Source organism: Pseudonaja textilis, chromosome 1 (genome assembly GCF_049901715.1).
Source record: "Pseudonaja textilis isolate UNSWEBS1 chromosome 1, rPseTex1.2, whole genome shotgun sequence".
Taxonomy (NCBI): domain Eukaryota; kingdom Metazoa; phylum Chordata; class Lepidosauria; order Squamata; family Elapidae; genus Pseudonaja; species Pseudonaja textilis.
The window spans coordinates 194162602-194188588 of NC_141990.1; the positions used below are offsets into that span (position 1 = coordinate 194162602).

The 25987-nt window shown below is 39.4% G+C and overlaps 1 protein-coding gene across 3 annotated transcripts in view; it reads left to right on the forward strand.

Moving 5' to 3' along the window:
* The window catches only part of ITGB6 (integrin subunit beta 6), an 88375-nt gene that overhangs the window by 33722 nt on the left and 28666 nt on the right, over positions 1-25987 (forward strand). Inside the window, exons 2-5 of one of the 3 annotated variants that reach the window (XM_087920102.1) lie at positions 13056-13132; positions 13658-13737; positions 21852-22056; positions 24781-25027. In XM_087920102.1, the coding sequence (XP_087776228.1) occupies positions 13072-13132; positions 13658-13737; positions 21852-22056; positions 24781-25027 (593 nt within the window). In that variant the 5' untranslated portion in view covers positions 13056-13071. Of the gene's footprint in view, positions 1-12832; positions 13133-13657; positions 13738-14430; positions 14559-21851; positions 22057-24780; positions 25028-25987 lie in introns of those variants that run through there. The other 2 variants (XM_026697169.2, XM_087920103.1) reach the window with 2 other exon arrangements.

The following is a 25987-nucleotide window of genomic DNA, read 5'->3' on the forward strand; positions in this document are numbered from 1 at the left end:
CTTTTCAGTCTTCATCAATGTAGGGATGGCATGATACAGAGCAGGGGTCTCCAACCTTGGCAACTTTAAGACTTGTGGACTTCAACTCCCAGAATTCCTCAGCCAGCTTTGGCTGAGGAATTCTGGGAGTTGAAGTCCACAAGTCTTAAAGTTGCCAAGGTTGGAGACCCTCAACACAGAGTGTTATCGTGGGTTCTGTAGTTTTTATTTACTTCTTGACCTGTAAGTTTCCTTGAAGAAGTTATAATTCAGTTAAATTCTTCAATAGCGATTTTTTTTTACACAAAAAGGTATTAAATCACCCTTTTCATCAATAAAGGCAGTCTCAGTGTGGTGTACCTTAAATTACAATAATATTACAATTAGCCCAAAAAACCTCCCCAAAACCGTGTACAATCAATTGAGATGAAAATAATTAGAGAATAATGTAGTGTCACCACTGTGAGGTTCAGTGAGCATTCGAATATTCTTCCATTTCAGCAGGTTCCGGTTGACAAGGTGTAATTACTCATCTTAGCAGAGACCAAGGGGTTCCATCTTGACTCCTGCTGGTTTATGATAACTAGAAGGCCCTTAAAGAAGACAGCGTAGAAATGTGATGATATTCTCTCCCCTTGTTTCTTTCTCGTATGTTTATGGCCTTCTTTTTGAAAGATACATTCTGTTTTGCTATTTGTGCGTACTCGATACTTAACTTCAAAAATGCAGCAAATATACAATTCAGAGGTGGTATTCAGCTGGTTCTGACCAGTTCTGGAGAACCGGTAGTGGACATTTTGAATAGTTTGGAGAACCGGCAAATACCACCTCTGACTGGCCCCTCCCCCATCTATTCTCTGCCTCCCGAGTCCCAGATGATTGGCTAGGTCTTCTTTTGTTGCCCTGCATAGGAGAACAGAGCTGGAAAGCAGGTTAGTGGAGTGGGGAGGGAATGGGATTTTGCAGTAACCTTCCCCTGGAGTGGGGTGGGATCCTACAGGTTCACACCTATTCCATAGAACCGGTTGTTAACATTCTAAGCAGTTCAGAGAACCAGTTGTTAGAAGAAATTACTGGCCTAATCCTGTAAGGAAGGCAGGAAGGAAACATTCTGGTGTTGCTTACAGAAACTGTCTCTGTTAACCCTTATTACATTCTTGGCAGGACTAGACTTCCTGTCTCTGGAACTTCTCTGGAGTTTTTTTTCCTCCTTTGCTGGTACTTTGCTTGTGTGGAGGGACCATTCAAAGTTACAATGGCACTGAAAAAAGTGACTTATGACCATTTTTCACACAACTGTTGCAGCATCCCCACAGTCATGAGAGGCCAGGGGAGGAGATGCGTGCCTCGATGTGAGTGAAGTTGAGTTGGTCACATGACCACCAATCCATGATCACCAACTAAGCCATGCCCAGAGAACCGGTTGTTAAAAAATTTGAATCCCACCCCTAGTGGGAATGGAGATTTTACAGTATCCTTCCCCTGCCACGCCCACCAAGCCACAGAACTGGTGGTAAAAAAATTTGAATCCCACCACTGATACAATTGATGAGTAAATCTAGTGGCCTGTAACCTTAATGGGGAAGGATGCTGGTGCAAATCATTTTAGCTCTGTTCTTAAAAATTAGACATGCCAGCCAGCAGATCTGTTCTTAGGGAAGGGATTGGGCTAAAAGGTCTTCTCCAGTCTGGAACGTCAAACCCATGAAGGCTGTGATTTCCAAAATCCCCATGCACGCATGATTCTCCCCTCACCCATCATGCGTCTTTGCGCATGCACACGCGACTCCCTTTTGCTGCGCAGCATGTCTGCACATGTGCATGCGATCCCCTTGCATGGAGCACATTCCTGTGCATATGTATGCATCTCCTGCACACACCCCTCCACCCCCTGCGCATGCACACCAGATACCCGACAATCAGCTGTTGGGCAGCGGCACGCGCAAGCATGTACAGTGGGGCTCTTCTGGGCAAGCTCTCGCATACTGGGGGAAATGGCTCTGCGTGCCACTTCTGGCACCTGTGGCCTAGGTTTGCCAACATGGGTATAGGGTCTCCTGCTTGGGCAGGGGATTGAACCAGAAGACCTTCAAAGTCCTTTCCAACTTTGTTATTCTGTATTCTGCAAACAAGGGCTGTGAAACTCCCGGCCCACGGGCCGGATGTGTCACGTACTGGCCATGCCCACGCCTGGTTTAGCGAAGGGGGAAAAAGTCCTGATACGGCATGTGACCTTGCCGTGACGACGTAAGTTTGAAACCCCTGCTGTAAATTGTCAAACTAGGGAAGTGTAGGGAAGGTCTTTACCAGGGGTGGGTTTCTACCGGTTCTGTCCACCTCTCTAGAACAGGTTGCTCCCAAGAGCAGCAGACATAGAACCGGTACTGTGTCTGCTGATCTTGTGGCCCACCTGCCCACCCGGGGTCTTACCTGACCTTTATTTCCTGCTTTTTCAACTGCAGCTGCTTTGCGTGGCACAGCTGCGGTTGAAAAAGCAGGAAAAAAGGACTTTTCCAACCGCTGCGCACCTGCACGCAGCACTGCTCAGCTATCCGGGCAGGTTGTAAATTGCACTCACGCGACGCAGAGCAACAGAACTAGTAGTTATACCGGTCGGATCCCATCCCCTGGTCTTTACTCTTAGCAATAACTAGTTCAGCTTTCCTCCTCCTCCTATTCTGTCTCTTTATCACACAGGCAGTCCTTGACTTTTAACCACAACTGAGCCCAAAATGTCGGTTGCTAAGTGAGACAGTTGCTCAGTAAGTTTTGCCCCATTTTAGGACCTTCCTTGCCACAGTTGTTAAGTGAATCACTGCAGTTGTTAAGTTAGTAACATGGTTGTTAAGTGAATCCCCATTGTCAGAAGGTCGCCAAAGGTGATCACATGACCCTGGGACATTGCGACCATCATAAATATACAACAGTTATCAAGCGAACAAATTTTGATCATGTGACCATGGACACGGTCATACGAGTGAAAAACGGTCAGATTCACTTAACAACTTTTTAAAGTACTGTTGTAACTTCAAACGGTCACTAAATGAATGGTTGTACATAGAGGACTACCTATACTACTACTACTACTACTATAACATCTCTTGATCTACTAGTAGGTGTGAAGCTAGCATTCACTCATGATTTGTAAATATATAAGCAGTGCATAAACATTGCTGGAACAGCTGTGAACAAATGTTAGAAGAGAAGCTTTAATCCAGGGGTGTCCAACCTTGGCAACTTTAAGACTTGTGGACTTCAACTCCCAGAATTCCTCAGCCAGCTTGTGGCAACTTTAAGACTTGTGGACTTCAACTCCCAGAATTCCTCAGCCAGCAAAGCTTTGCTGGCTGAGGAATTCTGGGAGTTGAAGTCCACAAATCTTAAAGTTGCCAAGGTTGGATACCCCTGCTTTAATCCAATCAGACCGCAATGCTCCCCACAACTTGCAAAGCATCAAGTTGATGGTAAACCATCACAAGCGTGTTTCCTAAATATCCACAGGAGGACGGGGATGCGTGTGGATGTGTGTGTGTGATGAAACACAAAGAAAACTCCTCAGTTTCTTATTGTAGAATGTTTCAACACAAGCAAGCAACGGTGAAGCTGAGGCAATGATGACATGATGCATGCTTCATCACTCTCGTATTGTCATCCCAATATCAGAATTTCTCAAAATCTCACTAGCATCACTAATTTTTTGTGATCTCATGTGGGATTGCAACATGCTTTTTGTATAGGGGAGTGCTTGTGAGCATGAGAGGATGCTCAGGACCCAAAAATGCTTGTCAGATTCAACTGAGTGGATACCCAATTTCTGCAGATTTGTTGCTAAATATACTTCACACTTATCTTCATTATCTGTCTACTGACAATTATGTGCTGCTATTTCATTATAACTGAAGGCAGGCAAAACTGAAGTGGCTTACAGGTTTTGTCATGCAGAGATAATGCTGTTGATGGGAGTGTATTCCCCAAACACTGAGGTTTATTGTTAGGGGGAATTGGCTAGTGCTGTGTGCTAATGCCAGTCTCAAGACACGTGAATTAGATTGTGTTACTTATATTTATCTGCAGCCAAGTTCCACTGAAAAAGCTTGCTTTACTTTTTGTGGGGGGGAGGAAACCACTGAAAATCATCTGTATCTAAAATTCCTGTCCCAATGAACTAGTCATTCTCAGTGTAGGCAGTTGTAAATTTGATGAACAAGCAAGCAAACAAACAAACCCTACTTTTTGTAGTGTCAGCCACTAAAATTGTCACTTTCAAAGGGTTCGCTCCTTCCAAAGGCTTCTTAAAAAAGAGCCCTCAAGGATTAAATAATACCTCAAAATGTTAGTCCTGGTATCTAAATGAATTGAACCCAGGGGTGGGATTCAAATTTCTTAACAACCAGTTCTGTGGGTGTGGCCTAATTTGTGGGTGTGGCTTGGTGGTCATGTGACTGGCTGGGAGTGGCTTGTATGTAAATATTGTAAATATACATGTAAAGATTTTTTATTTAAAAAAAGAGCAACTTTTACCCAAAATCAGGCAAAAGCAGGTAGGCAGACTGAGCTGCTTGCAAGAATCACAGATTCATTCAGAGATTTTACCTTTCTACAATCTACTGCCTGAGTCTGCATTGAAAAATACAAGCTTCAATCCTAAGGAAGGTTCAGCTCTACTCTCAGGCCACTTCTCCCTCCCTCAACCCCCTGAATACCACCCCTGACTGGGCCTCAGGAAAGCCTCCTAGGCGGGGCAGGTGGGGAGGGGCAGGCCAACCAGTGGTGCGATTTGCCGGTTCTCTGAATTGTGCAGAATCGTAACAACCGGTTCTATAGAACTGATCCGAACTGGTAGAATCCCACCTCTGAATTGAACCTGCCTATTTAATCTACATTTAAAGATCAGAAAAAATTATTCCAAATAGATATGGATAAGATATAGGCCTTCTTTGTACTAAGTCCCACTTCAGAGAAATTCTTTCTCTCCAGAGGTACATTTCAACAGCAGGTGAAAAGGTTTTATCCACCAAGCCTTTGGCTCAAGCCGATTATGGGTATCAGGAGAAAAGAGTTAAACGTTGTGTGAACTAGTTCTATTAGTATATTGTGTTTTGTCATTTCCCTCCCCCTTTCTTCTTTACTGCCCACTTTCCATTGGGATCAGAGTATATTAGAAATGCTCTTAGTAAATAATAAGAACAAATAAAGGCGCATAGAGCCCAAACTGCCAAACTTACCTTATTTACATGTTAACTTTTAAAAGCATACCTAACCAAGCTACCCTTATTCTGAAGGAAAAGTAGGTACAAGACTTTGATCTAAAATCAGATAGAAGGCCTGCCCCAGATTAACCATGGTGGCCAAAAATCAGAAGGAATTTAGTGGCACTAGACTTATCAAAAGATGTTCATCAGATGCATAGAGTGACTAGATCGATGCAGGAGTTAAACTGGTGTGAGACAAGATAGGAGAGGAAAGGGAGGGGAGGGGAGGGGAAAAAGTAGTAATTCTAGGAATGAATGGGCTTCCTGCTTGTAAGGGGAGGAGGGCCATTCTCCCCTTGTGTCCTCTGAGGCCCCGTGTAATGCTTCCCACATTCAGCTGATGCTTTACATAACTGAGACTCAGACAGGAATTCCTAGTTTTCCTTCCCTTCCTCCCCCTCCTTTTCCTTTCCCTTCCCTCTGGAACAATATACCTTCAACCAGCAAGGACAATTTAGAATGCAAATCATATACCACTAACAGCCACTTGTAATCATTTACACACATAGTACAAGAGCACTAACACACACAGACGCACTCATACACTCCTTACATGTGCACTTTAACTTTCTTGCTCCACCCACCCATGCCTGTGCCAAGTCTGCTTGGATGATTATCAGCTGACATATATTAGGATAAGAATATGGTATCACAGTCTTTCCTAAAAATGTCCAGCAAATGTAGTTACCCCTCCAGGCAACAGTGCAAGAAATTATTGGAAAGATTTCTTAAACCATAAACTTTGTTCCTCCACAGCTCAGGTACTTTCTTCTATAAAGAGAAGAGATCAAAACTTACTGTACTGAAACCGGCCAACCTTGTAAGAGCTAGTTTGATTTAGAAAGCAGGTTTAAGGCTGCCCACAAGAACAGAGACAAATAATTTGCGGGTGCTGTATGTCTAATAGGAGGCATGGGAAGAGATATTCCTTATTTCTTTATTGCCGTTTATTGGTTGCCTGGAATTTTGCATCCCAGACATAGAAGAAGGACCTAGCTGTTGGCTACCCTGGACACTTTCTCCGATTTTTATTTAACTGGCTTAAGGCACCCTACATGCAGCTGCTAAGGGCTGATCGAGATCACAGCATACTAGAAAGGGGCCATTTAATCCCCTTTAATCTTTTGCTGAGATCCTGAGGAAAGACATTCTATTGTATTATTAAAGCTGTTGTTTTCATTGGGAGGAAATCTCACCTGCCCTAAAGACTCACTATCTCACCTAGCTTACCCCACAACTACCTGGTTTTCTGGTATTTTTGAATGATGTTGCCACTGAGACAGAAGGAACAACTATCTCTATTCTTCCATATTTTGAAAATAAAAAAACAACTATCAGGACTGATTTCTAAAGAAATTGTACTTTGTTTAATCAATAGTGATAATTTCATTCCTTAATGAGTTTCATATGCTTTCCTTTTATGCTGTTTATCATTCATCTTAGATGAATAGACATTTTCCGCATTATATATTGAAATTAGGAAAAATATTTTGATAAATTGGATAGAGATACATATATACAAACAGTTTTTTTTTCCAGTTCTTGCGACAAACGCTTAACTATCACAAGTAAAACATTCATTTTATTCTGTAGAATGGTACGTGAAAGTGCTATGATTGATTAAAAATGGAAAAGCAGTGCTATTCCCTCTTTAAAAGTAAACTGCATTAGGTGCAGTGAGACTTCATTTTAACTATATGTGAAGAGTTAAGAAATTTTCAAGTATAATGAAGTCTCTAACAAGCATCCTTTCTAGTCCCCCCTCCCTTTTCCCCCTCAGTCTTTGCTTTCTTGTCAATTGCTTGTTTTAATTAATCGGCTGTATGTTTTATTCTGTAAATTGCAACATATACAGTACTACAACTGTTTCCGAGATTGTTAATAAAATGCTAGTTTATCTACATTACAATGAATCAACCAGAGCACACTTTTAAATCTCATTTATTTTCCTGAAAGAAAATTGAGCACCTGGTCAATGTTCTCACATTGCAATTAATACTTGAACAAATAAACAATCCTTTTTAGAAGTTTAATGCATGCAACCTTCTGCTGCCTCAAATGGTGTTGAATCAATGAATAAAACAAGATCTTGCTTGTTGGGGAAGGTACAGGTAGCTCTGGAGATCAAATACTTTAAAAAAAAGACGTGCCTTGAGGATATATTTTTGTCTGGTTTCATCTCACACCTGATGTCTGCTTTTTCAGATTCTGATCTTTTTTTTTTCAGGGTGTTGATTTGTAATAGGCAGAGTGGCTGCAAGCAATATGTTGCCTTTGTGCTGTTGTGCTGTTTTTAGTAATTATAAATATCACTTGAGGCAATTTTGCATCACTATTGAAAATGTGTGGCACAGGCAAAGCAGGTTCAATCAAGCTTTTGATTTGACCCAGAGACAGGAGAAGTCCATATCAAAGGAATACCTTATTGTTTCTGATTTTTCACATTTAAAGAAAGAAAACCTTTTCTCCCTTTTAGCTCAATCTCTTTTTTAATCAGCACAGTGTCTGATTTTTGTTAGGAAACACACACACACCGAACTTGTATCTTGAGGAGGAACATAATCTATAGGCATTCATTCTTTCTCGATTATAATCAAACGGACCTCCTGTTATCTCTCATCAATGGTTGTGTTGACAATGATGATGAGAACTGTGTCTAGAGGATATGTTGACAATGATACATTGAACAGTGTCTGGAGGAGCCCCTATCTCCATCCCTGAACTAACAGATTTCGCACTCAAATTTGACATTTTTCCTAAAGTGATAAGAAAATAGATACATGTTTGAAGAAATCATTATTGACTTTTTTTGCTGTGCCACTCTAGACCTTGTGAGGAGTCCAGTAATAGGTGGAAAATCTAATGTGAAAGCAACTGGAATGCTAAGTTTATTAGCCCATCCTCTTTCCTAGATGGAGAATTAACCTAAGCAATTGTGATGACTCAGGGCATGGCACAAAGACAACACAGTCAGATAATCAGTAGGAGTCCCTTTATTAGCTCCAACATTGCCCCAATGTCCTGGTTACCTTCTGGCTGGAGAAAAACTATCCCAGGAACAGCCTTTGGCTGCAGAGAAAAGTTCAAAACGTGGTCAACAAAAACTATAAGTCTAATCAAGGCAAAATGAGGTAATTAGTCCGGCAGGGCAGAAGCAAGAATTCCAGATGTGAAGGCATGGCAATAACTCAACACGATTGGGAAGACTCCAGGAACACAGATAATCAAAGTCAACACAAGATAAACTCATGTTTGCTCCCAGCAGCTGCTGCACTCAGCATGCTTTTCTTTTAACTCTCTTACCCAGATATGGCTAATGAAGGGAATCAGGGCCCTTTCCTCCCCCGTAAGCCATGCAACCTACATTGCTCTCTTCTCCGTTCCTCCCTAAATGAAGAGGGGGTGGGCCCGGGTCTTCCTCTGAACTCTCTCTCCCTTATTCTACCTTTTCCCTGCTCTGCCCAGTTGGACTTTGCCCTTCCCCAGTTTCCTCCACAACCAATGGAGCCACACTCCCACTCTCTGTCAGTTGTTTGTCTTTCTCCTCAGATTCAGACTCTGACAGGGGCATGACAGCAATAGACTTCATTCTTCCTAAAGTTTATTCCCCACTAACTAGAGAATCTTATTTCTTGCTAATTAAAAATAAGTTTCATTTAACTGACATAAAGCTAAGTCAAACTCCCAGCACTCTGTTTATTGTCCTCCAATATCATGAAATTCACGCCACTAAAATTTGGGGAAAATGCAGTTTTTATTTTCATTTGACGTAAAATAAACATGACATGGTAAAGATGAAGTAACCATACCCATTTCCTTAACACACTACCATATCGTCCCAAATGGATCGAAATTATGATGCCAGTTTTGCCACCAAATGTTGCTGATATGATTTAGGGGAAGCTACCCCAAAGAAGGGGCTACCCCAAAGAAGGGCTGTTGTATAGCCCCACTAGTCTAACCTTTGTGTTGAATGAAACAATGGGGCCAGTATATTATTCAATAAGATTGTACCATTTATATGAATGGTGTTGCAGGGAATCTCAGAAAATCAGGTTCAAATCCCCTCCGCAGACCTTTCGATAACCCAGAGGTAGTAATTCATCTTTCAGTTTAACCTACCTGCAAAAATGAGGAAAAGATGAGGAAAAGATTAAAAGCATCACCTTGACATGGAAGAAATCTGGTGTGCAAAATAATCAATAAATAAATGTGGTTATGTTAAATTATTTAGTATCTTTCACTTTTGCTAGAGAAATGAAGAATGGTTGATTCATTCTTCACCTTGGATCTAAAGTGTGACCTCCTCATATTTAGTTTTGTGGGAGGAAATGAAATGGGGGAAAAAGGATGAGAAAGAAAGCTGTTGGATGAGCACAATTTTGTTTGATCATCTTGTAATTTGTCCAGAATATTTGCTTTATTATGAATTGCCCAGAAATCATTGTGCCTTGAGATAGATGATAGACTTCAAATATAATCAGGGATGATTAAATGAATGATCAAAAACTAAGCAAGACTGACGGATGGTGCTTTGAAGGGACTTTCACAATAAACTATGTAAGCTATGAGTCTTGTCATGACACTGATCTTTGACTCATTCTTACTCTGACTCTATAAAGTCAGATACCTCCAGCCTATTAAGGCATGGAAAGTCATGTCATCCAACAGGCCCCAATCTCTGATTTATTCAGGCCTCAATGGGTGAGTCAAGAGCAATATTATAGGAAAGTAAGTTTAATGTGATATGAATAACTTAAAAAAGAATTGTGATAAAAGAATTGTTTAGAGGTTGATATAACACATGAAGTAGGAGTTGTAATAGCAGGTTGTCTTGGAAGGAAACAGAGGTCAAGAAGCTTTCAGAATAATGTGATCCTTTAGATGCATAATTATGGTGTGCCTAAGCGCACCAACATGCCTACCGTCCCTGTCCTATTGTTTCCTTTATTTTTATTTTTCTTATATGTATCCATGTGTTCATAATTATGTTTTTACTTATACCTATTACCTTGTAAGCAATTGACAAACCAAATAAATAAAAATAAAATAAATGCAAGACAAATTACGGGGTTCACTTCTGGAGAAGTTTAAAAATATGTAGTGTTTGCTAGAAGATCAGTCATGAGATATACGAGGGGTGGTAACTCAAAAGTTGGGAAGATTATTTAGAAGTTGAAAATCAAGTTCAATCCTTGGTCTCTATGGACAAAGACAGGAAAAAAAATATTTGCTGACACTTTGGAGACCCTGCCATTTAATGATACTGATTGGGTATGTTGGACTCATTGTATGGCTCATTCATGCTGATCAGCACTGATGTTTATCTAGAAGTAAAGTTGTTTTTAAGAGCTTTGTTTATAACGTATTTTCATAGACCTAGGCTAGACCCACACTTTCTGCTTGATCATTCACTAGTATGGGCCACTCTTGACAACTCCTCCCCACCTCTCCCAAATTCATCCTTCCTTTGTGGTTTCCAGCTCTCATTCAAAACTGCTGTCTCCTGACCTTTCCGCTCTGTAGGGCATTTCCAGTGCTTTGTTTCATTTAATAGTAGCCCCAGTTTGGGTTAGGCTAGCCTCCAGAAGTTGTGTGTGCTCCCTCACTGGAGATTTTAAAGAAGAAATTGGACAGCCATTTGTCTGAAATGGTACAGGGCATGTCATCATGGCATCATCACGTGACCTATTGGGACGTTTTCCCCCTTTTGCTAAACTGGGCGTGAGCGTGGCCAGCATGTGATGCATCTGGCCCATGGGCCTGGAGTTTGACAGCCCTGGTATAAGCTCTCCTGTTTGAGCAGGGGGGTTGGACTAGAAGATCTCCAAGGTCTCTTCCAACACTGTTATTCTGTCAAGGGCAAGTCAACTCTCCTGCGTAGCCATTCCATTCTGGGTTGTCAAGCTGCTATGTTCTCTGAAATGTTTTAAATCTTGCAATTGAATCAGCAATGACTCACATTCTCAGTCCTGGAGATTTGTGCTCTGGTTAGCCCTGACATCCCCCCAGGGGGAAAACCTTTGCAGTTTCTATGGAGTCTTGCGTGAGGCATGCTTTCCTTGCTCTTCTATGTCCTGCTCACTGTTCTGTGTGTTTTCTTTCTCTTTTCTCTCTTTAAAAAAAAGCATTTCAGCTGCCACATAGAAAGATGCCACTTTGCTTCTGCGAAGGTGGTGCGCCAGTTGTCCTGGCTACAAAGCTCCCAGGGACAGACAGGAATGTAGGAATGAGCGAACAATCTGCTTCCTATGGCTTTGATTCTTGTTGCATTGGAACCAAGTGATGCTGGGGATGGGGGAAACAATAGATAGAGTCTGCATCTGGGAGCATCAAAGGAGATTGCTAAGATATTTCTGTGGGTAAAATCAAAGGAAAAGCACAGGCACTAATAAAAATCCCTAAAAGAAAAGGGGCAGGCGCTGGTATATTGTACAAAGCTGCACAGGTGCCAGCCAACAAGGATTGGCTTCTTTCCATGGATAGGAACGCAAGAAGCTGAGGAACAACATATCCAGTGCTCAGTGCCCATAGTCCCTACTTAACACCCGCCCAGTCCCATTGTCATCCCTCTGGAGTCTGACTGGAAATATGCTTCAACCGCAAAGGAAGAGTGAATACAATTTAACAAAATCACAAAGTTGGGAAAGAAAAGTTTCTAGGAAGCTCTCAAAATGACCCTTGCCATCTTTTGGGCAATGCACTCTACATGGGGGCTACCTCTGAGTTCACCTGAATGCTACATCAACAATCCAGCTGCAGCAACGCACTCTGTCATTGGGCATGTCTCAGTAGGCCCATGTGGCACCCTTGCTCCACAAGCAGTATTGCTTGTTGGCTTCCAATACAAGGTGTTTGTTACAACCATGTCATAGGACGTAATTATCCGCAGAACTGACTATCTCCAATTGCCCATCCTGTGTGATCAGGGAAAGAAGGAATGCTTCAGGGCCCTTTCTCTGCTGAGATGACTGTCCTCTGGGACAGGAGCCACCCCAAAGATTCATATGGCTTCCACCCAGATGATGAAGCCTCTAGAATTCTGGCTGTTCCACCAAGCCTTAGGTCACGAAAAGTGCTAAGCTAAGTGTTCAATTCTACTTAACTGAGGACATGCATGGTTTGTGTTTTTTATTTTTCTATTGTTCTGGTTTATGCAATGTTTCATTCTGGCGTTTCTATTTTTCCATATTTTTGTTAATGGCTTTGACAATGAGGTGGAAAGGAAGGCTATCCAATGTGCAAACAACACAAAACAGGCTAGGGTTTTATAATGTATATTTTAAAATGACTATTGAAGATGAGGATTGGGTATAGATTCCTTTTCAAAATAAAATCCCTAGAATGGAGTTCAGCTAAGAAATTAGAGAGTTCGGCTGATGTATTAAGCTTTAAAAAACAGTTGGCCTGCGTAAGAAAACTAAGTGTATTATATTCCAATATTTATGGGGAAGTAGATACATATCTTACGCAGCTCTGTAAAACGAATCTCTGATCTGAAAAAAGAAAGAAAGAAAAAAATTCAGGACTTCACCTGTGAGAATTGTTCCACCTTTCGCTGTGTACCTCTCTTCCTTATAAGGCAAACCAGGAAGTAAAAGGACTGTGCGAAATTCCATAACCATGCTGCTTGCTATCTATCAGGCTACCTGCTTAGGTACCAGGGGTTTTTTGTCGTCGTTATTTCCTTTATACCAATGTAGCCTTCTGTTAGAGACTTTGAAAACCTCCACAATTTGAAAACCTTCAGCTGTATGTTAAAACGGCTTCCAAACTTTGCTTTTTCTGAGCTTAATTAATGTTTGATATATTTTGTGCCTGCAGCCAGAACTAAAAGCGAATGGGGATTGAATTGCTCTGTCTTTTTTTCCTATTTCTACAAAGGAATAAAAATGTACAAGGTAAGGCTAATTTTATATATGGGATACAAACTTAGGAGTGTGTATTTATTCATGTGAGTCTGTGTGATTTTGGGGTTCTGGATCTGATCTCTGCGATTATGATAAATATCTTGAAGAAATATAGCCCTACCTCCACCCTCACCCACCCCATTTTTTTTCAAGGACTTTGGTCTGACTTTATGAAGAACGATTCAGTGTCAGGTAAACAGACCAGGTCAAGGATTAATATAAAAATAATATTAAAAGCTAGCTGCTTTATCCTAATTATCCTCTTGAATAAAGCATCGCACTGATTTCAGTTAAAACTATTGCTCCACAAGGTTTATTTCTTAATTATTGAAATTTTAACGATTGTTTCCATCTGTTCTGTAAATGCCTAAGCGATTTTCCAACAAACAAGTAAAACTGGATTCTCTGACAAACTAACTTTGAGGAAGTCCGAATGCTGCCCAGAATGTTACAGTATGTACCTGACATAATTAAAGTATGAGCTAATCTAATACATTTCCTTGATGTACCATGTAGGAAATTGTGATTCAGGGAGTGCCATGAACTGTGAAGATTGTTTGCTCTCTGGACCAGGCTGTGGCTGGTGTTTCCAAGAGGTGAATTATTTCAAAGACACAAAAATAATGACTTGATGTAATTACAAATTATATGTTTGTTAAATAATATACTATTTGCATTCTGAACTCTCAGCTCCAAGCCACATTCTTCAGGAGAAATGTAATTCAAAGAGTGGGTCAAAATACCTACTTTAGAATCAGTGGAAATTAGCATATCCATTACTTACTTTTCTTTTTAATCTCTAGGCCCTAAGTCTGATTCTAAGCAATCTTAAAAGCTTTTTATACACCTTTCCATTTAACAAAAAAATTAATTTGTGACCTAGCAGCTGCTTAAGAAAAGCAACCTTGAATTCAACATTGATGTGCTTTAAGGATTATTAACCAGGCTCATTAATCACTTTCAAACTCACTTTTCAAAGGATTGTTCATATGTATAATTAACAAGTTTGGGGCAAAGAGGAATATTATGGAAGAAATAGAGACAATTTAAAAAGATAGGATATAATTGGGGCAAAAATTAATCTACAGAGAAGTTACATAACAGCCAAAAAAGATGTTCTACCAAGGATCAGATATTCTGAATCTGATCTTGCATCCATTAAAACAAGGAATGAAAAGAAATTAAATCTAATACCAGAGGGACACACTTTGCAACAGTTGTCTTTTTTAAGGATTTATTAACTAGCTAGAAATTGTCTAACATTTCCAATTCTGTCTCTGCCAATAAAGAGACTAGAAACTTCTGGCTCAGTTCAGCTGACCTAGTGATTCAAGCATGTGCTTGGGTTTTCATGAACCCAAATCATAGAGAATGGACTATGCTTCATGTAACAAGACTGGGGCACCTCCTTTGCTTTGTAAGTGAAAACAGAACTCAGAGATAATATAAATATGGTGTCAGACACCGGCTTCTGTGTGAAAGTGTGCATGATCAAAACTGCAGAAAATTAGTAGCTTTGGTTTGACTGTTTCTAAGTAACCGTATGACTTAATGTTTACACAATCTTGATTGTGCTTACAGAAAACAGTAAAACTTTTTTCTTACATTCAGACATTTTCAAATGAAGAAAGCATGCTTGGTCCTGTTTCCACATTCCATTATTTGGCATTTGTTATTGTTTTGGTAAATCCCAAACCCGACCCTATGAAAGAAACTCACAGTTAGTGATAGAAAACTCTGCTTATACAGTTTGCCTTTGTCTGGAATGTCCTCTTGAGGGGAAAAAAAAACCCAGGAACCTCAATGACGAGGAAATAAATTGGATGAAATATGATCACAATGATTGCGGAGATGCTGCGAAGGTCGTAAATGTGAAGACCAGTCATTAGTCCCATTTGTCAGAGCTGTCCTCCATTCAAATGGTTGTTAAGCAAATGGTCATAAGTCAAGAGCTATCTCTATGGCAGGGCTGTCAAACTCCCAGCTCATAGGCCGGATTAGTCACGTGTTGGCCATGCCCATGCCCAGTTTTAGCGAAGGGGGGAAAAGTTGCAATAGGTCACGTGATGCTGCTGTGACAACGCGAGTTTCACATCTGCTCTGTGGCAAGGTCACCTATGGAGATCTAATGTAGCATTGCCAACAAAAGCAACAGCAAAGAAGTCTCTCTTCCTACACCATGCCATTTCAGAACTCTTTGGCTGATGGATCTGCAACTTACTTTCCCTGCCTGTCCAGGTGGGACGGGCTCAGGGGTGGCATTCTACCAGTTCGCACCTATTTGCTAGAACTGGTTGTTAACATTCTGAGAAGTTCAGAGAACCGGTTGTTAGAAGAAATTACTGGCCTAATCCTGTAAGGAAGGCAGGAAGGAAACATTCTGGTGTTGCTTACAGAAACTGCCTCTCCATTAATCCTTTTTACATTCTTGGCAGGACTAGACTTCCTGTCTCAGGAACTTCTCTGGAGTTTTTTTCCCCCTCCTTTGCTGGTACTTTGCTTGTGTGGAGTGACCATTCAAAGTTACAATGGCACTGAAAAAAGTGACTTATCACCATTTTTCACACTTAACTGCTGTTGCAGCATCCCCACAGTCATGAGAGGCCAGGGGAGGAGATGCGTGCCTCGGTGTGAATGATATTGAGTTGGCCACACCCAGCCAATAGCATGACCACCAAGTCATGCCCACCCAGTCACATGACCACCAAGCCATGCCCATCAACTAAGCCACACCCACAGAACTGGTTGTTAAAAATTTGAATCCCCCCTTTGGATGGGCTGATGTAATGAGATGAAGATAGTTCCATAGGTAACCTGGCCCCATGCCGTATCCCATCTCTTATCTCTAAGTAAATTCTTATTTGTTTGTTTGTTTGCTTAATTTATATGTGACCCATCTCCATTTTCAAAGCAACTTTCCTTAAAGCCTCGTCGTTCAGTTCTGATCAGTGAAAGTCCATTTAAGGATTATCAGAGATAACAACATATCAATTTTGACCTTGATCAAAATAAACCAACCTTATAGTCCTTCCTTTTATTTTTAATAATCTTGATCTATTGTTCTTTAAAATAATGGCCTAGAGCTTGATTTCTTTTCTTTTTGTTCCTTCTTACGAAATTCTTCCAAATTTTAACAAGCCTCTTTTGTACAACCCATGTAGGCAAATTATCCAAGTCACTCTCTTGGTTTGTTGTTTGTTTATCCTTTTAATTATTAAGACATTCAGACGGTTTCTTTTTATGTCCAGAGTAACATTTTTCTCCATGTCATTGTTGTAGCCTATCATTTTTAAATGCAGTTTCAGATCAGTTTCAGTCTTGAACAACAAAGCCTGTTCCTCTTCCATATCACCTTTTAAACAGTCTGTCTATAGAGACACACACTTTTAAAATTAACAAATGAGTTCAGTGTTCAAAACCATCCTTCAATATGTCCAATATTAAAAAATCTTTTGCTCTATTCTCTATTAGTAAGCCAAATTTAAGCTATTCTCCTTCAATTGTAATCTTTAATTCCTTCTATTCTCCAACCTTTAGTCTCATCCTATCTTTTTAAAAAAGAAAATTCAAAACAAAGGCATTTTCCCATTGGAAGGATTGTTCTAATTAATGCCAAAGTCTTATTTCAAATTCAAATGGACTCTTAGTCTATTTGTAGCTTTCCACAATTAAAGTTCTAATCACCCTGTTTATTTTTAAAAAAGTCCTTAAACTTGAATTTAATTTTTTTTTTTTTGCTAAGGATTGAAAGAAACTCTGATAGACCTGTAAAATTTGTCATTCCAAAGATTCCTAACAGTTGAAGTTAACAAGTGATTTGGAACTCTGGTGGCGCAGTGATTAGAGTGCAGTACTGCAGGCAAACTCTGCCCACAGCCTGGAGTTCAATCCTGATCGGTTCAAGGTTGACTCAGCCCTCCATCCTTACGAAAATGAGGCAAAATGAGGGCCCAGATTGTTGAGGGCAATATGCAAATAATGCTTCTTTATTTTAAACCACCCAGAGAGTACTGTAAAGCCCTATGAAGCAGTACAGATAGTCCTCAACTTACAACAGTTCATTTAGTGACTGTCCGAAGTTACAACGGCACTGAAAAAGATGACTTATAACCATTTCCCACACTTACAACCATTGCAGCATCCCCATGGTCATGTGATCAAAATTCGGATGCTTGGTAACGGGTTCGAATTTGTGACGGTTGCAGTGTCCCAAGGTCATGTGATTCCCTTTTGCAACCTTCTGATAAGCAAAGTCAGTGGGAAAGCCAGATTCATTTAACAACCAGGTTATTAACTTAACAACTGCAATGATTCACTTAACAACAGTGGCAAGAAAAATAGTAAAACGGGGCAAAACTCACTTAATAAATTTCTCGCTTAGCAACAGAAATTTTGGGCTCAATTGTAGTTGTAAGTTGAGGACTAGCTGTATATAAGCCTAACTGCTATTGCTATTACCAAAAGAACATAGCTATTCTCTCATTTCTCAGAACTCTAAGCCTGCCAGAGACCACTGTTTTGCAATGTCTTTGCAAGGAGCAATTGTTTGGAGCAATTGTGGGTGATCTCAAGTCCTCACCTTGTCCAGAGAGGAATTCTAAAGAGCTGCTGTACTTGCTGGCTTTTAATTCCACTGTTGTCTTTGCTTTTAGCAGAGCTGTCCTCACTTCTCTATTTCTTCCCTGGAAGTCTAACAACAGTAGGTCTGATATCTTTTTGAAAGTCTGATTTCTAAAACTAAAAGCCAACTTCCATTTTGAATAAATTCAGAAACAATTTTGCTTTTAGTATGAATAGGAGCAATGCCAATCTTGACTTAAAAGAAATTGTGTTGTTGAGAAAGTAAGCTTGGTAAAGGTATATTTATATTCTATTCATATAATTATACACTATGCCTTCTCAGTGTAGCAACTATTTTTTCCTGATCCATAGCCAGACCTTAATGCTATAAATGTAACTAAGCATGGGATAGTTCTTCAGTTCCCCTGTTCAAGAAAGATCCTAAGAATTTTTTTGTGTGTATGTGTATGTGTTTGTGTGTATGTGCCTTTGAGACAATGTTAACTCATGGACAAATCCTTGCAGTTTTTTCTGCAAGATTTTCAGAAATCATTTGCCCTTGCCCCTTTCCTAGGGCTGAGAGAGAGTGACTGGCCCAAGGTTATCCAGCTGGCTTTGTGTCTAAAGCAGGACTAGAATCCCATGGGATTAATGTGATTTTCTTAGGGCTTATCTTCACACCTTGCTAACTGCAACTTAAATATGGCTCATTAATCATTTTTAAAGGACATGACATGTCCTCCTGGCATTGGCTTTGTCTCTTCCGCAACCCATTGTGCGGATAATATAGGTTCAAATGTATCTGTTTCGGTTTGGAAGTGGTGATTTCCCCTCTTCTTCAAACACAAGTTTGTGTGAATGATCTGGGATGGTTCCTCGACAGGAATGAAGATGGCATTTGAAGGGGATGCAGGCAGGTTCTCTCTGTTCTAGTTGCCACCCATTTTAATAGGAATAGCCAGAGACCTTGACTTCCACAGAGGCACCTGGGGATTAAGGAAGAAGCACACTCAGCATGAGAGATTGTGGGGAGGCTGAGAGAGGAATGGAATAGAGAGGTGACAAAACAAACAAGAAACTGCAGGCAAGCGAAATGATAGCTTATCATTCTGAGAGATTCGTTCTTAATTACCTCAAAATAAATGAGGTTGGGAAATTCCTCTTCAAGTTTTCAAGATTCTGTATCTCCCTCGACTATCATTATCATTAAAACGTTGATTATATGCCATCAAGTTGGTGTTAACTGTTAGCAACTCCATAGATAACCTTCCCAGGATAGCATTAAAAATCCTTCAGTGAAGTTTGTATAGTGCTTGTATCCTTGGTTTTAGTTCATTCCTCAGTAGGCATGCAAAGGCTTGCATGGTTTGCATCGGAAAAACATTTTGCCTGCCCATGTTGTGATTGTGTAGCCTGAGGCAAGTTTCGACTGCTGAAGCCTATCCTCCATGGATCTTAAAGTAGATTACTTCCACGAAAACTCATATTTGGATGTCAGCCCTAGTAGGAAAATATTGGAGAGAGGGGGGAAACTAACCTTCATCTGTCCCCAAAAGGACATAGAAACAAAACATCAAGGTTAGTGTTATCATGATGTGTGCATGCTTTTTAAGGGATTATCTGATTATCAATTGATGTGAGCTGATAGTTGGACTACTTTTGGAGGTGGATTTAGTGTTCTTCTAGAACACTAGGATTTTTTGCTCGTACAAGAAAACGTGTACAAAACCAGACAGGGTCTAATAATAATCATGCCCTTCATCAAACTCTACTTAACCAAGAAAATGGGTGGATGTGGAATGTTTCCTCCTAGTCCAAGCCCATTCAGGTTAAGCAAACAATTGGCAAATATTTCTCTACTTCCAGGAGATACTCAATGAGAGTGTAAACAGAGCCAGGGGAATCCACTAATCATTTTCCTTTACTTGCCCTGCATTCAGACTATAAGGGTGGCACCAGTGCCAGGCCTGTTTCTCAGGCAGAATAGAATACAGCAATGAGATTCACAGGAAGTTGCCCAGAGGTGGTATTCAGCAGGTTCTGACCAGTTCTGGGAACCGGTAGCGGAAATTTTGAATAGTTCGGAAAACCAGTAAATACCACTTCTGACTGGAGATTTTACAGTATCCTTCCCCTGCCATGCCCACCAAGCCACACCCACAGAACCGGTAGTAAAAAAATTTGAATCCCACCACTGAAGTTGACGTGTTTCTGTGAGCACAGGTACAAGGAATGGGCACATTAGAGCAGGTGTAAATAACAGCCCTCAGTTTTCAAAACAAAGAGTGATAATCAAGAAGCCAGAATGTTCTTCTTGTTCTTTTTATTGTAAGGTCATCATACAGTATAAAGATTCTTATGGAAAGGCATTGTTGCTGTTTTTAGTAAGGAAAAAAAATACCTTATAGAGTCGATTCCATGAGTTTTCAGGAAAAGACAAGTGAGTGGGATGCTAGTTTCCTCCAGCTCCTTTTTTGCATCATTTCTAAAGACTTACACAGACGAATACGTTAGATATTCTGTTCCACAGATATTTCAAACGTAGACCCAAATGATTTAAATATGGGCATGCTAGCCAGGATTACATAAAAAGACTCCAGAAATATATATGTGTGCTTTATGTGCTATAATGCAAAATGTTAAACTGGGAATATTATTTCTAGGCTAGCTTACAGTACTTCTATTTAGCCATTCTATAATAAATGGAGTATTTATCGTTTTTGTCTGAGCAAAATCCTTTTTATTAATTAAAGATGCCTAACCAGCAGTATTATTTTATTTTATTTTATTTTATTTGGTTTTATCTATATTTTTATTTGGATATGTTGGATTTCAACTCTGAATCACCCGAGAAATTGCCCTTGGATCCAAAGTGAACTTCTACTCTGAAATATTTGATCTAATGTATATTTTTTCCAAAATGGTTTTGAAATTAGATCAATTCCATTATGTTATTGTTAGAAAATGGGGAAAATATTACTTTGAAGAAACATAGAAACTTTCCTAGTGTGTCATTAGAAGCCTCTGATCCGTCAAGAGGATATCTTATCTGGCCTGTGGCCAGCCTAGCAAGGGTTAAGGGTAGGGTTAAGAAGGAAGCATAACCAGATGGGTTAATTCTACTTTATAGTTTGTTTGTTTTTATACTATTTATTTAAAACCTTTTCAATGAAATAAAAGCAATACTTTTGAACCAAAGAGAGAGAAAATAAGGAAAACGTAATAAGAAAGTGAAACATTTTAATGTTGTAAGCCTCTCAGAGTCATCTGTGTGTGAGTTGGGTGGCCACATTAATTTGTTCAATAAATAAATAAAAGAAAAGAAATAGAAAATAAAGAATATGAAAAAATGAATCTTCTTAACAGCAGTTATAAGTACATTTCTATTTTATTCTCTCTCTGTTCCTTCATAATTCTCTTTTTTTCACAATCTACCCTTTCTATCTCCTATCTTCAGAGGGGAGGAAACACAAAGAAAGTCCCCAAACATAACGATGAAATATCATCCAATGCATGCACATAGCAAGAATTATTTCTTTGCTCTGTAAACACCCATTCTCATGATTAATAAAGGCAATTTAGCACTGCACATGGTTTTCGAGTTACAACGGTTCATTTAGTGACTGTTCAAAGTTACAACAGCACTGAAGAAAGTGACTTATAACCATTTTTTTTTCACTTACAACCACACACGATCAAAATTCATGCTTAGCAACAGATTCATATTTATGATGGTTACAGTGTCCAGGGGTCATGCGATCCCCTTTTGCAAGTTAAGTGAATAGGGAATTCAGATTCACTTAGCAACTGAGTTACTAACCAAATAACTGCAGTGATTCACTTAACAACTATGGCAAGAAAGGTCGTAAAATGTGGCAAAACTCACTTTAAAAATATCTCGCTTAGCCACAATTGGGGTCAATTGGGGTCGAAAGCCAAGGACTAACCATATATACCAATTTATACGTAGATTCAATTTCAACATGATCCATCTTAACATTGTTTGCCCCATGCTCTCACATACACATCTAACGTGACACACCTCATGGAAAAAGCATTATTGTGTTTCGTTTAAAATTAGAGCCTTCCATTTAATTAGACTATTTTGTATTTCACCGGGTTTGTTTTTTCTTCTTCCACTCCTTTGTAGAATTTTACTGATTTATCTGACATTCATAAAAGGTGTGACACTCTTGAAAAGCTCATTTCGGAAGGATGCCACCTGAATTTCATTGAATTTCCCATTTCCAAAGTAGAGATCCGTGAAAACAAACATCTGAGCGATGGGCCACAGATAAATGGTTCAGAAGTCACTCAGATTTCTCCTCAAAAGATAACTGTTTTCCTGCGGCCAGGTACGTTACATCATCACATCTATAAAACTTTTTAAAATAGCTTGTTATTTATTTATTTGTGAACTGTCTCAATCTTGAAGAATTGTAAGAGTTTACAAAAAGCCATGGCGATAAAGTCAATGCACAAGTTGGTCTACAAAAACTATCCAGTAAGGATTTGAAAGGAGATATCTGAATTCATTTACTAGAGAGTAAGCTTTGTTCAACTTAGGAAATCTATTTCTGAGTAAGTACCTGGGGATTTTTTTTAATCAAGTGATAAAAGGACACCTGAGGCTGTATGAGACACAACCATTTCTGTAAAGTTAATATTTTGTTCACAATAGCTTTAGCAATTTCCTTTTTTTCCTACTGCAATATTAATATGGCACAGAACAATAGAATCCATCACAACTTACAAGCAAATATTTATCATTTGAGCATATTATAATGCTCCTTCAGTCCAGATAGGTGTATTTGTTTAGCTATGATTGCAGCACATTTGATGAATTGATTTGAGAAATATACAGGTTTGTAGCAGGGGAAATAGTAATTGATGAAAGCAGAAACAATTTACTAATGTTCTTCTCCAAAAGAGACCCTGTCTTTTCAAATAATTTCTCAATAAGTGATGTTCTCGTACTTTGCCAACATTACTAAATCTCATTAAATGATTTTCAAAAAAAAAAAGTGCACGTTGAATTGGACCCACAAGGAAACTGTCAACCAATACAGCTCATGAAGCAGAGGTATAACATCTGCAGTCCTTGGAGCACACATAATTGCCCAAGCTCCCTAATGCCCAACATGTGGTCTTGTGAACCATTGGGAGGGAGAGTGGCACAACCCTTTATAATGGATGGGAGGAGGGTACTTTACAGGCTGTAAAGCACTCATTCTGTGATCTTCATGAATATGAATGTTTGTTAAGCATCATAATATCCAGATATGAGGGAGATAGGGAAATAGGGAAATAGGCAGGCAGGCAGAGCCCAAGGTCACCCAGCTGACTTGATGCCCAAAGGGGGACTAGAACTCACAGCCTCCTCATTTCTAGCTAATGTATTCAGTCAGCAAACTGGCTCTCTTGAACAGAATAAATGGATTTATTATTTGAAAGTAAAATTATTCACTGGAACTCTTGTGTTGTCACTCTAATTCCTAAGAAATCTTGCTGATTTGAGCTCAGGGACCCTTATTCCTTGGTTTAATAATTTCCAATCCTGATGATAGTTAGTCCTGATGATAGTCTGACCATAAAGCAAACTGAGTATGAGAGCCCCAGAGCACTGAGAGGCAATGGGAGTAAAAAGGTACATAGAACAAGGTGTGAATTTCATAAAACAAAGATGGCCACTGTCTGAGTTCACTACCACCTCCACTCCAGCAATGTTTAGAAGCTGTTACCACGATATATTTTTTTATGTGCCTCAGGGAGGAAATCATTAACTACATGGCCAGAAAATAGTTTTTAATATAATTTATATTAGTATTTGAATTTAGGAAGTAGCAAGATCATATTTGACTAGTTAAACATTAAATATATACATATCTATTGTATTTAATATAATATTAATCACATGTGCATTAATATTTAAAAGAAATACACTAAATAGTTTGAAATTAAACATAATAAAATTTTTGTTCCAGCCTCACCCACTAGTTTTTCAAATGTGGCCTATTAACAAGTTGGGTTATCACAGCCCATCACAGATGAATGAAGGTAGCTCAAAGTTCATATGGGGCCCTTGGGCCTAGAAACACCTGTCACTCAGGCGTTCCTCTGGAGATGTGCATGACAGATAAGAAATGCCACAAAGTATGTAACAATAGCTAGTAGCATTGGACTTTGCCAATAACATACAGTATTAGACCAAATACAGTCCTGTGCCCATCAGAAGTGTAAATATTTTCGAAAGAGTAGATATGTGAACTCAGGTGGCCCAAGACTTACTGAAAGGGGTGCTCCCAATTTCTCTTTCTTTCTTTCTTTCTTTCTTTCTTTCTTTCTTTCTTTCTTTCTTTCTTTCTTTCTTTCTTTCTTTCTTTCTTTCGATGTGCATTGATTGCCACAGGCTTGATGCCATGCCTGACAGAACTGTTTTGACAAAAGAGCATTAGGCTGGGTGGAATTCTCTGCCATCTCATTTTCTGGAGGTATGGGAACCTCCAGATTGAGTGAATGAATGAATGGGTGAATGAATGAATGAGTGAATGAGTGAATGAATGAATGAGTGAATGAGTGAATGAATGAATGAATGAATGAACGAACAAATGATTACAGAGAGTGAATGGTACATGAGAATGCAAAGTTTCAAAGTACTGTTTATTTTAGGTTTGCTGAAAAGTGATTCCATCCCTTCTCAGAACTAGAGGAAAAATATTGGTAACAAAACAAACCTTCTGATGCTTCTACAGGAAGGAAGTCTTCCTGGCCAAAGGGATGGAGAAGGCAGTTTTGTTTTGTTTTACCGAGCTAGTCATTCCAACTTTTAATTTGTTGTTTCTTGTAGTAGTCTGTGTATAAAGCATATTTTGCAATTATACTTTGTAGATGTTTTTCACTATCCATATCAGACAATTAATTATTTAAAAAGTTAATGCTACTGCTGAGATATTCTTTGTCACAGAATAATACCATACAACATAGAGAATAAAGAGGCCCGGTCAATACTTGTACTTCCTCTTCCCTTTTTTAACCACAGTGGTTTGATCAGTTTTCTATTTTCCCTTTGGTTCCACAAGGAAATGAAGAAACGATACAGATCAACATTCGTCAGACTGAAGATTACCCAGTTGATCTCTACTACCTCATGGACCTTTCAGCTTCTATGGATGATGATCTGAAAACCATAAAGGAACTGGGGTCCACCTTGTCCAAAGAAATGTCTAAGCTCACCAGTAACTTTCAGATGGGCTTTGGGTCTTTTGTTGAAAAACCAGTTTTACCATTCATCAATACTCTGAAGGAAGATCTGAAGAATCCTTGCCGGTTGGTAGAAAAGTTCAAACATTTCTTCTGACTCTTTAGAAATATGATTTGAATTTAAGTGAGATATTTCTCCTTGAATGCAGTTTGATGAATTCATTGTTTCAATATAGGAATAGGGGGTTCCTCCCCTCCGCAAGGAGATAGGTCAAGGACTGCTGAAAGTGAGAAGTCACCTCCAGCAGCCCTTTCATTTATGCACATGCAATCAGAACCCACTCACAATCTTATGCACACTTAATAATGCATACTAAATCAACTCTCTTCAAGGCAACACTCTGGACCCACCTTTCATTATCCTTTCCAAATCTTCAAGATTGTAGAAAGCTTTGATGGATCAGATACATCAACCTTATGGGCTCTCCAGTCCTGCTTTAATCATTCTGGTATTTTCCACTCAGGATGGTCTCTAGCCTAGATTTCAGAATCTGGTCTGGATATTAATTATTTATTTCAGTTTGTCCATCAGCTTTTCATTTATGTGAAAGTAGGGATGGTGATTATCTAGATTTCTGGCAATTAAGCTAAGGATGCTATGCTCCTTGAAAGGGCAACTGAGAACTTATCAGATGCAGTACCAGGATATTCCTCCAAGCACTGAGAAACTCCACCAGTGAAATATATTGACGGGGCATTCTAAAGTCTATGAATTAACAAGATTTATTGAATATCTCAACATACTCAAAGCTACAATAGGAATACAAAGCTACAACTGTAGAATTATTCTGGTTCCCACTGATCTCAATAACCAGGAAACTACCATCCACTTTCTGATCTGGCAAGGATAAATGACATATTTGTCAACCACTTAGAGAGGGCTGTAAAGCACTATGAAATATATAAGTATATAAGTATAAGCACTATTGCTATTTTTGATAATAATGGCTTCTCTGCAAGTAATGCTACTCACCAAATGTCCTGTAATTTGCTTTATTTTGGAGCATCGATATGTAATCCGTTGTC